General features: G+C 43.2%; 1 protein-coding gene across 1 annotated transcript; it reads left to right on the top strand.

The window, feature by feature from the left end:
• On the top strand, positions 434–8,043 carry LOC8059596 (RING finger protein 10). Its single transcript, XM_002453856.2, has 9 exons — positions 434–714; positions 2,359–2,405; positions 2,514–3,767; positions 3,861–3,949; positions 5,841–5,943; positions 6,049–6,153; positions 7,069–7,192; positions 7,363–7,524; positions 7,617–8,043. The coding sequence occupies exons 1-9, from the start codon at positions 534–536 to the stop codon at positions 7,778–7,780; spliced, it is 2,229 nt and encodes a 742-aa protein (XP_002453901.1). The 5' UTR covers positions 434–533; the 3' UTR covers positions 7,781–8,043.

Genomic DNA, 15,384 nt, shown 5'->3' with positions numbered 1-15,384 from the left:
TGGCGCAACAAGACAATACTGTCATGCTAACGCATGTGGCGCGACAAGTTTTTCCACGTGAAAACGTCATTGAAAGTGCCATATCGTGCCACGAGCGCGACTATGTTATTTGGTCGCACAAGCGGGATTGGCACGACCAAAAAGCTATGTAATGTAATGTATTTTTTGAGAGGATTAATATTGAAATATTTATTAAAAATGATTAAAATATAAAAAAGCCCCGCATATCTCCTCCTACTCCTGTCCCCAAATCCCGACCTCCCGCCACATCGCATGAACGCAGTCCACAGTATTCCCCAACACCACGTTACTGACGTCAGGGCCCCACATTTCTCTTCACCCCTTATCACCCCACACGTGGGTTGGTCCACGTGAGCGCGGCCCTTGCCCGCCCAACGCCTAACACCCTACCACGCACCATCGACCGTATTAATCCCACGCCACCCTGTCCCTTTCCCCGCGCCACCGCCCTCTCCGTCGCCGCCGACCGACCGAGCGCCGCTCACCCACCCCACGAGCTCCCGCGCGGGTTCATGTCCATCTCCCCACGCGAACGCACCGGAGGACACTATTACCCGCGCCCGCACAACCCTAGCCCTAGTACCCAACATGGCAGCGACAGACGCCGCCACGGCCGCCGCTCCCCTCCGGCATCCGTCTCGCCACCTGGCGCCGCTGCGGCGGCCGGCGACGGTGGGGTCGGCTCGAGCTCCCGTGAGTTTTCCTTCCCACTCGTTCCCCTGCGCCCGTAGATCGATTTAACGCGCCTATTCCCGGTGAGGCTGGATCTAGTCTAGGTTCTGTTGTTTGTTACTTTGAGAGCTACCAGCTGCTGTGGACCTGTGGTGTTGGTTTGATTGCGAGCCGTTATTTGGCGCCAGCTCGTGCCTGGCTGAGCACAAGCTTGGAGGGAATTTTCGCAATTTCGCTCCCTAGCAAGTTTACAGTGTTCTCTTTGCGTATTAGGGGCTGAGATTTTCAGCGGCTTAACTCATGTGATTGACCATGGATTCTAGGTTTCATGCTGAGCTGAGAATGATTTGATAGCCTGGGGACAAATTTGGCGTGCCTAATGCTCGTGGGCTTAGGGCTTGGTCAAGGGGGGCGGTTATATAGTGTAGTTACTGTGTGTTCGCTACTATTAGGTTTGATTGAATTTGGATGCAAAACATTTGCTGAGTTGCTGTTTATTGTGTTGAAGGACTAAAGTATAAGATAGATTCATACACCCAGGTGATAGTATTTTCCGTTTGACTCAGTTCTTATACAGCAGAAAATACAGTAGCGACAATTTAGATTTCATCATAGCCATTGTTTCTCCATGTATATTTGATGGCCACACTCTGTTTTTAGTGTACAATATGGTCATGATCTGTGTGCCTAACTCTATGTATGACAATGATTCAATACATTGCATTAAGAAGATTGTCTAGTGTACAGGTCGTCTAGATCTAGATGTTTAAATCTGACCATATTTTGTGTAAGCGCATCGATGGCTGAAATTCATATTGAATGTTTACCTGATTCAAGTTACAAATTTTCATAAAATGGAACGTCTTATAGTTAGATCAGCAGTGACATTTAATTTATAAGTTTTTTACCCTACAATTGGTTCTGTTAGGGCCCTGTTTAGATTGGAGATGAAAAATTTTTGGGTGTCACATCGGATGTGTCGGAAGGATGTCGGGAGGAGTTTTTAGAAACTAATAAAAAAACAAATTACATAGCTCATTTGGAAACTGCAAGACAAATCTATTGAGTATAATTAATCTGTCATTAGCACATGCGGGTTACTGTAGCACTTAAGGCTAATCATGGACTAACTAGGCTTAAAAGATTCATCTCGTGATTTTCAACCAAATTGTGTAATTAGTTTATTTTTTTATCTACATGTAATGTTTCATGCATGTGTCCAAAGATTCGATGGGATGGATATAAATTTTTTGAGTGGGGAACTAAACAGGGCCTAGAGCTAGTGAAACAAATATGCTACTGAAGCTCTAGTGCTAGCATTTTGAATTTTGAACAACTGGTTTTCATATGGACATCTCCCATTCCCAGTGTAGTACTAATATTGGAAGTGAATATTCCAATGGCGATGGAGATACTTGCCTTTGATTTGCTTGTTATTTCCAATCAAGCCGGCAAGCCGCTCTATACATGCTGTTGTGGTGTCATCATATTCATTATTTCACTTTCACAACTTGGTTGTTATTAAGATCTTAAGTCAGCCTTTTCATTATCTTCTTGTTAGACTAGTATGCATAACTTCATGTTGCATTCTCATCGATGATACCACGCGAATTTTAGCCCTCCTGTTTTCAGATTAATCTTTACAATGCAATTCGTATTTTGCAGACCCAGTGGTTCCAGCTATTAGAGAATCTATTAATGCTCCCGAAAAGGTGAAGTGCTTGAGGAGCTTATTGCCATTTTCATCTTTTCTTTGCACATTAGCGTTAAATACTCCAGATACTGCTCTTAACATATTGATAAAATGCAATAACTTCCAGGTAGTTGGATTTATAATATCTGGGGAAGAGACAATTACTCAAGAGGTTGGCAGTATTGAAGAATGCCACTCTTCAGAACAGGGGAATTTGGGTTTCCCTGTAGATAATTTTGGTTCAGTTGGGCCATATCCTGAGAGACCTAAAATGGCGGGATCCCTTGAGGCTGACCATTTGGCTTCAGGTTCTACTGGACATCAGGGTAATGGGACTCAGATAGCTGCCAGGAAGAATCAGTCCGTGAATGCCAATCACCTCCTGAATTTCCAGTATGATCCTATTTCTCGGCCACAGCCCAGAGGCCCTAGAACATATCCTCCCAGAAGACAAAGGAAGATCAAACCTTACAACAAGGATCTGTTCCTCCAAGCAAACTATAAGTTTGTTGTGTTGGATACTGGGAATTACCAGATTGAATCAATGGATCCTGATAAGATGCTTCAGTGGGAAGATATTATCTGTGTAAGGTACTATAGCCCTTCTGAGGTACAATGCCCTATTTGTTTGGAAAGCCCATTGTGCCCACAGATCACATCATGTGGACACATATATTGCTTTCCATGCATTTTGCATTATCTAACGATGGGCAAAGAGGATTATAGAGGTGAATGCTGGAAGAAGTGTCCTCTGTGTTTCATGATGGTATCAACAAAGGATTTGTATACAATACAAATTACTCAAGTCCAGAATTTCTGTGCTGGTGACGTTGCCACATTTACACTTCTGAGTCGTTCAAGAAATTCACTCACTCCTTCCATTAAAATCTCCTCCAGTGAAAGTTCTACAGCAGATGAAGATCCATATAATGTTTTCTCAAAGTTTATTGTGACATCTGACGTGGAGTTGTCTGTTCGAGAGGCAAAATTGGATCTTAGTAATTGGTTGCATATGGCAGACTTAGGCCTTGTTGATGACTTGGAGAAACTTCCATATGTTTCTGCTGCTTTGGAGCAACTGGAAGAAAGGATGAAACATTGGATTGAGTACAGAAACTATGGTGGTAGCCCTCCATCAAAAGATAGCTTCTCTCCTGGATCTAGTTTCAAGTCTAGGAATTCTTTTGATGTGAATACTTCTCACCAGATCAGCGGCCGCAAGATCTCTGTTTCAGATAGAGATATGGTCAGTGGTATTTCAGAACTCTCCATGTCTCCTGAGTTGAGCACAAACTCTGGTAAAGGAACAATGTCTAAAGTAAATGAGAAATGTACCACCACCATTGATTCAAATGAACATGATCCATACATATTTTACCAGGTCTGAGATTTTCAGGATTTTGATACTGATGAATTTTCCAAGTTGTGGTTTCACATTATTCAGAGTTTCCGATTGCTTTAAATATTGTTGCAGGTGTCAGATGGCCAACACCTAATTCTTCATCCACTAAACATGAGATGTCTTCTAAACCATTTTGGAGGTTCTGATATGCTTCCACCTAGGTAATATGATCTTTGTTTATTCCCTTAAAGTTTGAGTTCTAGTATCTTACACCGCTGTTGCCGTGCATGTGCAACTCTAGTATGGTAGTGTAACTTGCATTCTATTTAAGGAATAAGGACTTCAAGATACTGACTTAAAATGCCCTTATTTGCTTCTAGCACTTTAGAATGCCCTTATTTGCTTCTAGCATTACAATTTACCTGAATGTCCAAGAGCACAGATAGTGCATACATGCAACGTGTGAAGCATGCTGTACTCTGCAGCTACAGTTGACCTGTGACAATTAGGTTAGTGGGAGGGCTTGATGTGCATATTTATTTGCAGTATTTGGTCCAGTCAAAGATGTTTTGCGCTTGGGACTTTCACAAATGTGTGTGAATCGTTAAATTGTATGCGATTTTAGTCGCCTTAAGCCAATTTATTACTCCGTCTTGTCATAAGAACATGTCGCTTAGGACAATATTGGTCAAACTTTAATAAAAAGTACAAATACATAACTTTTCGATTATTGAATTGGAAATATTAAGTGTCGGATCCAGGAATTCCTTGGAGCCTGGTTGATCCTCACTATACAAGAGTACTCCCTCCTTTCAAAAGTCTCCGTCGTTTAAGCCCTGTATGCAATGACCAAGGAGCATGGAAACATGCAGCCACAAGCGCCGATTTTCATTTAATCGCCATGCACGTCTTAATGCCCGGCGTCCCTTCGTTTGCCCGAGTAAACAGCATTGAAAATGCCGTTAGCGCGCTCAAGACCGCGCGCCCGTGCTCACTTATGCAACCCCGCTCTCCCGCCCTCACGTAACCCAGCTTGACCCGTGCTCACGTACGCGGCCCTGATTGAGCGCTCCTTCCTAATCGTGCCCTCGAACATCATCAGATTCTGAATTTGTTGGCAGCCAAAATTGAAACCTCTTCGGAGTTAGGGACTTCAGTGTCACCGGCCAGAGAATCCATAACAAAACGCACCTGCTCACGGAAGAATCGTCGGCTTCATCTTCGGAGTCCGGCACCCAGTTCACGCCACGAACGAGACGTTGATGGCCGGTGTCTCCTTGCTGGTCCATTACAGTTGAGTTCTTTGTGGACATCGGCAGATGGAGCAATACTTGGAGGCGACGGGGAGTATTTGAAGCAACAGAAAGGCTTTGCATTCTAACGGGAGGAAACGGAGGGGCCAGTCGAAGCAACGGGCAACGGCACAGCAGTGAATGCGCACGCGTACGAGGAGCTGCGCGGGTGCCTGGGAACGATGCAGGGGCGTGGTCCCAGACTTAAAACGACGGAGACTTTTGAAAAAAAGGAATTTGCTAATACGTTGGAGACTTTTGAAAGGAGGGAGTATTTACCTACAACATATTATGTTTATCCTTTAGACGAGACACATCTCTTTTGCACTCCAGCAGAGCCTGGGCGACCGTCCTGGGTCACTGCACGGTGGATCTGGGGGTGGAAACATGCAAGATATATGTGTAGTTTTGTATTCAAGTAGACTTGCAAAAATATCAGACTTGAAGGATTTAAAAAAAAATTACTAGAAGAAACTAGTGATCAAAGATTCATATCAAAGGCCTTGCAAGGTCAAATGCAACAAGTATTTTTGACTGGAGAGGTAAGTATCAATTATCTCAATCCATAATCCCTCTTTCAAGTCAATTTTTCTGTAGCCATTGGTTACCATGTAGCTCTAGGATTATTTTCTGCGTCACACCCGTTGTGGAAAATTATGATTTTTTTCTCCTGTTGCAGCCCCATAGTTTTTTATTTTAATAAGAACTAGTTTGAAATGCTACCACAATGCCAGTATCTTTTGACACTGTAATACTGTTGCTGTTTTTGATTGGTATTTGAATCACGTTGATGTTACTGACTTTGCTAATTTGTACACAGGATAACTGCAAAAATATTGGAGCTGGAAACTGTAACACAGTCTGAGGCTATAAGGAAGCGCTATCGGTTTTTGAGTCATTTCTCATTAACAACTACATTCCAGGTAAATTTGGTATTCGTATTAACATCCACATGCAGGTGAAGTTGGTGTGAAGATCAAGTTTTGCTCTTGGCCAATACCATGCCTCACATCTGACGCATTATGCAGTTCTGTGAAATTGACCTGAGTGATATAGTATCTCCTAGCTCATTGGCTCCATTCTTGGATGAAATCAAGAAGCGTGAGAAACAAAGAAGACGAACCGCCAAGAAGGTAACAAGTCTGTTGGCTGCATTACACATTATTTTGTTGAATCATTCAGAATTATCATGTGCATCAGGGTAGTAGAGACTGGGGGTCAAAACCACCAGGTTATTAGCAGGTTATCTGGTGGAGGACAGTCAATTACAGATTTTAGTTTACAAAAAATGCAAATTAAATTTTTTGGGGTCTGAAATATGGATCATCCTAGGAGTCATGACATAAATGCCTTGGAACTGTTTAGTAGTGAAAGCGGCCAGGTTTTTGGAAAACTGGATCTGAAAAATCTGATGATCATTAAGAATGTCACTTTGTTTTGCCTGTGCTATGTAGCAGTCAACCCCTTTGGATTAGCCAGATCTAAATTATGCCCTGAATTGGGTAACTGTTAAAAGAGTTAGTTGATGAATATTAGGTATTTGGATATTGGCTTTCTCATTGCTTAACAATGATGTTTGTACAACGCATAGTTGTTCCTGTTACTGCTTGGTTTTGTCTTATATCTATTGGTTCTTCCCCAAAAGTAGTATGGAAGAATCCCATCTGGAGGATGGTGAAGCCCTTTACAACTGGTTTTGGCAGCTAGTTTGTTTTTAAAGAGGCACATGAAACCTAGTATATGTCTAGCAAGGATGAGCGCAGAATCATCAGGCATAATATAACTCGTAACTCTCATTCTTTTTTTCTCGAACACACAGGAGCCTGTGTGTCATTTCATTAATAGGTAGAAAAACAGTCTGATTACATGCCGCCTTGCAACTCTAATTCAAAATGCTTATCACCTACAAATTGCTTACCTAATTGGTTAATTTGGACCTTGGCCATTTCTGGAAATTTAAATGCAACTGGAATCTAAATACAGTACGAGGAGGTTATCATTCTGGAAATTTAAATGCTCATTTTCACATGTTTCCTCTGTTTTTATAGGAAGAAAGTGAGAGAGCAAAGGCAGAAGTTGCTGCTGCTGTGCAGGCATCAGCTATGCGGTTTGAGTATGCAAATTCCTCTCAAAGTCACAACGATGTCATGTTCTCTCTGGATGACTTCGAAGGTAAATTTACTGAACTTTGAATGGAGTTCCATAATTAGTCTGAGCCCCCTGCTTGTTGTTGATATCCTTAATATCACAGTCTTTTGTTTGCATTTGGCTGTTGCCCATTTTCTCATCCACATTGGGTCCATTCTTGTTGGCGCTTATTTTGATGTCTCTTTCCACTGAAGCTCTGGGAAACAATGCTGGGCCATCCACCAGTCCACGAGTCAGTGAAAGGAAGCTTTTCTCTGACGTAACACGCCTGGGTTTTGCATCTGCTCAAGACTCACCTCCCCTAAGACTCGGAACTGGGGATGCCAATGGCCAAAGTGAAAACTCGAGAGACCAAGGTACGAGATTTAGGTTTTTTGGACACTTGTCAGTGTATTACAATTAGAACCAATGAGTCCTGGCAGTAGCAATATATTTCTGTTATATGCAGGGCCGTTAGCGACACCTGCATTATCATTTGCCAGCATCATATCTTCCAGTAGAGCCGTGGCTGCAGCTGACAACTCGGAGATGCAGAAAGCAAATGGCACTGGGAAGAAGGGCAAGAAAGCAACTAGAGTGCTCTTGTCGACTGGTGGCGCCCGTCGATACTGAAGGACTAGATACATTGGAAACTTACAGTTTGGTTGTTTCCATATAGTACCGTAGCTCAAAAATGTGTAAAGTGCATAACCTGGATTATGCTTGTAAGTTGTAACACTAAGCGGCAGTTGTTGTGTGCCTTCTGCCTGCCCCTCTTCTGTAGGTGTGCTTGCGTTGTACCCGCATGCTGTCCCATGCTTACCTGTCTGGAAACGAGCGCAGAGAGCCATATACCGTAATTAATTAATAATGATGGCGCAACACTTCTTTTTTCCTGGAACGGCGCTATTAGGCCTTGTTTAGTTACAAAAATATTTCGGGACACTGTAGCACTTTCGTTTGTTTGTGGTAATTATTGTCAGACTAACTAGGCTCAAAAGATTCGTCTCATTAATTTTGTCCAAACTGTGTAATTAGTTTTTATTTTCATCTATATTTAATACTCTATGTATGGGTCTAAAGATTCGATGTGACGGGGAATTTTGAAAAATTTTGGGTTTTTGGGTGGAAGTAAACAAGACCTTATATCCAGATTGTCGCTTGAGTTATGTTTGACAAATGACTTCCCATCCATATTTTTTTTAGCAAAATAAGAAAAAACTCTCTTTAATAATTTGGCATCTTAATTTTTCAGTTTTTCTAGTTTATATCTTTTTGTTTAGCACGCAACTATAGCCGTGGGCTCTGTGCTTAGCATCAATCTTTTTTCTTATGCTTAGTGGGCTCTTCATTCGTTTAGCGGGGCTTTTCGTTTTGTTAGCAGGTTTTCGAGTTTTTGGAAATGAAATTTGCCGAACTATTGGAGATGAGATCTTTTTTTTTCTCATATTATTCGAGGAGTTGGTAAATAATAAGATTTGAGAAACGGATTTTGTCAAATGGTTGGAGATGCTTTTAACAGTGTTTTTTTCAATAATTTAGCGAATAATACTTTTAGGTATAACTTTTTAGACAAGTGAATAGGTCGTGGCTTCCTCCTCCTGGGCGCCTCTCCTTGTAGGCTGCAGTGCAGCTTAGTGTATTCACTTCGGGCGTGTTTGCTTGCTTGGGTTTTCCCAGCCAGGCCGGTTCCCTCTAGCCACGTCCCAAATGGCCAAGGGCAGATGGTGCAATGCACTTTGTTTGGTTGCACTTTCCAGTTAAGTCTGGCTGGACTAGTCTGGATGTTTGTTTACTTGCATTGGGTGGCAATGTAGCAAACTACCTTCTAACCAGCGCCAAATGAAGCCCATGCCTACACACGCTCGGCCTCGCTCACTAGAAACGGTGGGAGTGGCCTTTGCTTCCGAGCCTGACTGGCGGGTGCTTTAATCATCGTGCTAGCCAAGCCCAAAACAAGTCCAGGTAAACAAACAACTCCACCTGCATGCCCACAGCAGACGCAACCCTTCATCCAGTCAAACAAACACGCCCTTCGTTTTCGTTTCCATTCTAAATTGGGCGCCTCCACCCGCAGGCTGCAGCTTAGTGTATTCACTTCATTTCCATTCTAAATTGTTTGGTTGTCATTTTGGTTATTTTAGAGTCTGTTCGCTTGTCTTATAAATTGTATTTTTTTATCAGCTAACAGTGTTTTTTTCTCATAATAAATTAACGAACAATATTTTCAGCAAAAGTAGACATTTTAGAAGTTGGATGACCGGGATGCATGACCAACCAAGTTTAAAGGACAAAAATAGTCATTTTAAAAATTGAAGGACCAGGGTTTTGCCTTTTGTTTCCGGAAGCAAATGTATCGAATATCACTTGTTTCTGAAAGCAAAAGTATATAATATCGTAGCTCTTAGATATATTTTTTTAATTATTATGATTAAACTTAAACTAACTCAATTATATTTTGTGTTCAATGATCCCATGAGAGTAGTCATGACAACAAATGATGAGTTTATGTGCTCACTTTGGTTTTAGGAATTTTGTCTCTGTTCTCCTAGAGGAAATTGAGTGGCTATGCGCCGATGGCCAGCCAGCAATCTAGGTGAGGCTCATACTAAAAACTGTCAGGTAGGATTCTAGGTGAGGCTCACGTGTGGTCAAACACAATTAACATGACACGTCAAGCTACGAGTTACACCAACTTTAGACCCATGAAACCCAAAACTAAGTTCAATGACCGAAAATATACATTTTGAAAGTTGGACGACCAGGATGGCATAGCCAACCAAGTTCAAGGACCAAGTCCAATAGATATTTTGAAAGTTGGACACCAAAACAAGACATTTTGAAAGTAGGCATTTTAGGAGTTAGGAAACTGGTATTGGCATAGCCAGCCAAGTCCAGGGGATCAAAAGTAGATATTTTAGGAGTTAGGAACTGGGATAACATAGCTAGCTAAGTTTGAAGTATGGATATAAGTTTCTCTTTATTTAAGAAATCTAGAATAAGTTATAATTTGGAATGAGAGGAGTAAGTAGAAAGGCAAGATCTTTCTAGTATACAGTCTTGTCTTGTATAAATTGATTTTCCACATAAATTGCATGATTTGTTCAAAGTGTATAATTTTCTCTTGGCACCAACACTACTACACGAATTTTCTTTAGTGGCGGCTAAAATGGATTTTCAGAGGTGGTCAACACAACCACTATAGTGCCACTATCATGGGAGATTTGGGCATCTACAACAACAGACTTCTAACTGCCCCCCTAAAAATATATTTTCAGGGGCGGTTGTAACTTGTAAGGACTTTGATGTCGCCTAGCAGGGGGGGGGGGGTGAATAGGCCTTTTTACAAAACCTGAAACTCACAAACTCGAATTTGCAGAAGTTAAATACCAGATCAGAAGTTCCGGTGGTCTGGATCGGAAGTTCCGGTCAAGGATACCAGAACTTCCGGTGCAGACCAACTGAACTTCTAGTGCCCTAAACGAGATACAAATTCAGATCTAAGTGTTACCACACCCTCCTAGAGGTTATTTATGATGAAGTTGAGCTCTTCAAGGCTTGGCACCACATCAAGTTGTAGATTGGGACCAAACACTAGAATCACAAATAAACAAGTAGAGAGCAACAAAAATAGCAATAACACAAGAGATAAGGTGTTTATCCCGTGGTTCAGCTTGCCACCAAGGCTTGCCTATGTCCACGTTGTTGAGGAAGCCACACAGGCTTTTCGGGTCTCTTTCAACCCTATCCTCGTTCTCAAGTCAAGAGAGCAACCTCTTGAGATGATGGGAGATTTCACTAGATGATTTGAGTGATTACAAACCTCCCGGGGTTACCACACAAGTTGAAAGCTCCATGGGCAACACCTAGCTAGCTAGGAGCCTTGCTCCAAGAGTAACAAACACAAATCCAACTAGCTTGACGAAGAAATCAAGTGCTCAAGCTTTGCTTTGATGTTTCTCTCACCAAGAATCCTTCTCTCACTCAATCCCTTGCAAGATTTGAAGCTAGGAGCAAAGGGGATAGATGAGAGGAGCTTTTGGAGCAAGAGAGATGCTCTTCTGAGGTCTGTGGCGTAAGTGAATGAGTGAGCCAGGTTAGAAATGAGGGAAGAGCTATTTATAGGGTGTCATCGGAAGTTCCGGTGCCAGGGACCGGAAGTTCCGGTCCATCAAGATCTGACCGTTGGGGGTAACTCGGGCCCACCAGAACTTTCGGACTGAGCCCAGAATAGTTTTCTGCAACGCGCACGCTCGTGCAAACTTCACTAACCAGATCTTTCGGTCTGGGACTGAAACTTCTGGTCTAGGACCAGAAATTCTTGATGAAGACCGGAATAGTTCTCTGAAATGCGAACGATTGGCGCAAAGTGCAACCAGAACTTCCTGATGAAGACCGAAAGTGCAACAGGAACTTCCTGATGAAGACCAAAAGTACAACCGGAACTTCCTGATGAAGACCGAAAGTGCAACCGAAACTTCCTATCTAGGACCGGAAGTGCAACTAGAACTTTCTGTCTGAGACCGGAACTTCCGATGCTCGTCGCTCAGCCAAAAACTAGGTCAACAAGAGCACTTTTATCTTCCTCAAACCAACTAAATTTGCATCCCTCTTTATAGTGGGGCAAATCCTAAACTCAAGGTCAAAGGTATATAACCATTTCAAGCACTTGAGTCTTTAATGCCTTCATATACCACTTCTTCTCAATATCACTTCATAAGGGATGCAATCCACTTTGTCTTCTCTCTTGGAGCAAATATAGCTTGAGCATGTGACTTGAATCATTTCAACACATGTGAGTTCAATCCATGACTTCAAGTCACTTTCACTAATGATTTGATCCTCAACACAATATGACTCCTCATAGCTTGATTAGTATCTCGACTCAATGCTAGTACTCTCTTCTTCGCCTTAGCCATGGTACCTCAGTCTACAAGCCATTACTTGCCCTTCACCTTCGCTTAGTCCCTCGAAGCCCTTTCCTTGCTATCTACACCTTATCGAGTCATACTCAAGTCACATCATATTAAGCATCCATTAAAGAACCATTTCTTGAATGTTGTGATCCTTGCTTGAATATCTCCTTGATATGAGTGTTGGTATCAATCAAGCTTTAGTTTATAACAAAACACAACTTTGGCCTTCATTTGAACATTATGTGAAATATCATCAAGTTTGCTTTCTTGTTGAACCTTTGATACACATAGCAAACTTGTTAGACCTTTAATTGTATTGTCATTCAATTTGCCAAAACCCACTGAAGGGCTAGATGCACTTACAACGGTTCTATTAGAAAAATCTGCCCCTGAAAATGCCTTTTTAGAAATGGTTGTGCTATGACAACCAGCCTTGAAATTATTCTTCGGCCACTAAAAAAGGCTCGCCGGTGGCTACACTGCCACGACGGCTTGCATACCGGCACCGAGCCACCATAGTGCAGAACTCGTTGGTGCTCGCACGTAGTGCTACTACACCACTCACGGTCATCCAGCAGGCTAGCTTACGGGTGCTTGCAGTCGTAGGTGCTACTGCACAACTCACAGCCAGCCAACAGACTAGCGCGTCGATGCTACTGTTGAAAGGTCCAAATGGCTAGAGGGGGGTGAATAGCCTATTTAAAATTTCTACAAACTTCACTAAGCAAGTGAGTTAGTAAAACAAATGGCGAAGCAATTCTAGCACTAGCTCAACTAAGCTATGCAAGCCACCTATAGAAACTAGAACAAGGCTAAACACTAAAGCACAACAACAAGAGAAGGCTAGTTACACTCCTAAACAAGAAGACTATACTAAACAAGCTACACAACTAGCAAGATATACAAGTAAGTAAGGGAGTGGAGAGTGATGGTTATACCAACGTTGTAGAGTAGAGATATATCCAACCAATCACTCACAATCACAATCACAATCACAATAGAATATCCTCGGCAAGAGATGACACAATATTTTTTAGCGAGGTTCAGTTGCTTCCCGGCAAGCTACTCCTCGTTGTGGCGATACACCCACTTGATGGATCGCGAGCTAATTGGCAATCCAAAGCCAAACCCTCAGTGGGTGCCGCACATCCACTCATAAGATAGGGATCCTCCAAGCCACGAGCAATCCACTAGAGTAGCCAATTGCGATCTCCCACGGGGAAGGCTTAAGAACCCCTCACAAATCACTTGGTGAGGCTCAAAACAATCTCCAATCACGAGCTCAACACCACCACTGCTCCAAGCCGTCTAGGGCGTCAGGAAACACCCAAGAGTAACAAGAAATCCGCAGCAAACTCAAGAATCAAGTGCCACTAAATGCAACTCTCAAAGCAATGTACTTGAATCTCACTCAATCTCACTAGGATTAGCAATCAAGCAAGGAGATGAGTGGAGGGAGTGTTCTCTAGCTCAATATATGTCTCAAGTAATCAAAATGTGCAAGGGAGAACCTCCCAAAGCCGACCACCAACTATTTATAAGCCCCTCAGAGAAACTAGCCGTTGGCTGTTTTCACTGGGCTGGAATCGGGGGCACCGGACGCTACCAAGTGAGCACCGGACGCTCGACTCCCTGCGTCCGGTGCACTGGAGTTGGCCACGTGTCCGTCCTGAATCTCGCGTGTCAGATCCTAACGGTCACCTGCGGATCACCGGACGCTCTGCAGGTCCACACCGGACGCGTCCGGTGCACACCGGACTCATGCGTAGAGAGTTCCGCAATCCTGCGGGTCACCGGATGCTAAACACCGGTAGCGTCCGGTGCTCACCGGACCCATGCGCAGAGAGGGTCGCAAAACGCCCGCACACCGGACGCTAACCACCGGACGCACTCAGGGAGCGTCTGGTGCTCAACCCTAGCAGGGTCAAGCACACCGGACTCTGAGGCCAGCGTCCGGTGCCTCTGCACTCAGCGTCCGGTGAGTGTTTCTCAGCGAGAAAACATTATTTTTCTCAAAAGCAAGCTCGGCGGGATTAGGGTTTAGGGTTTAGGGCGGCGAGAGGGAGAGAGGAACCCAAACCCCTCTCAACCCTAGGAACTCCACCTCCTTTGCAAAAGTGCTAACACCAACAAGTGTCCACCACCAAAGTGCATGTGTGTTAGCTTTTCACAAACATTTTTCCAAAGGAGTTAAGTTAGCACTTTACTAGATCCTAATGCATATGCTCAAGATGTAGACCTAGTAGCACTTGATTCGAGAGATGACCGTGATTTCCCCTCTTGATAGTCGGCTATCTATCCTAAACCCGGTCAATCACTTCTCTACTCATCTTAGACCGGCAAAAGTAAAACCCTATGTTTATACCTTTGCCTTGATAACTTTGCTCCTCGTCTATCATCATGATCTCCACATCAAGCTTCATCTCTTTGTAGTCATGTGGCCACCTCTCCATGCCACCATGCACCTTCATCACATGTGTTGCTATGCCTAACTCAAATCACTTAAACACAAGGCATTAGCAACTTGGTGTCATTAATTACCAAAACCAAACTTGGGCTTTCAACTGTCAAGCTCAAGGCTGGCCAACTCCCCATCACCAATGTTGTCACTGCTACCACACAGTCGCAACCATGCCTTGGCTGTGAACTAGGACCATGCTACTTTGGAGCTTGAGGTTGGCCAGCTCGCCATCGCCATTGCTGGTTCCACGCTAGCCTCACCGTGCTGCTCGCTTGTACCGCTCCTTTGCCATTATTGTTTAAGAGAGAAACAAGGAAGAAGTTGAAGAGTTGAGAGAGTCAAAGAGATAGAACACATGAAGATAAGTGCTATGTGAAAGCCCTAGTTTGGTTTTGGATAATTGATGAAACCCTAGTACTAACCTCTATCCTAAGTATGTGTAGACTTAATGAGGTTGGTACATGCCAAGTGATGGAGCAAGTGATGATCATGGTGATGACCACAAGATGATCAAGTGCTCAACTTGGAAAAGAAGAAAGAGAAAAACAAAACCCTATGGAGATCAAGGCAAAGGTATTGGTTAGGGTTTTTGGTTTTGGTGATCAAGACACCATAGAGGGTGTGATCATATTTAGGATAGATAGCCGTACTATAAAGAGGGGAATTCTTTGGCTAAGAGGTTATCGAGTGCCACTAGGTGTCATTGTTCATGTGCATGCATTTAGAACCTAGTGAGTTAACTTAACTCCTTCGAAGAAAATGATTGTGAAAATGCTAACACACGTGCACTTGTTGGCACACACTTGGTGGTGTTGGCACACTTTGAGAAGGAGGTGGAGTCTAAAGGGTAGAGAGGGTTT

The sequence above is a fragment of the Sorghum bicolor genome, chromosome 4 (genome assembly GCF_000003195.3).
Source record: "Sorghum bicolor cultivar BTx623 chromosome 4, Sorghum_bicolor_NCBIv3, whole genome shotgun sequence".
Taxonomy (NCBI): Eukaryota; Viridiplantae; Streptophyta; class Magnoliopsida; order Poales; family Poaceae; genus Sorghum; species Sorghum bicolor.
The sequence above is the reverse complement of the archived record's forward strand: the minus strand, read 5'-3'. Positions and strand labels throughout refer to the sequence as shown.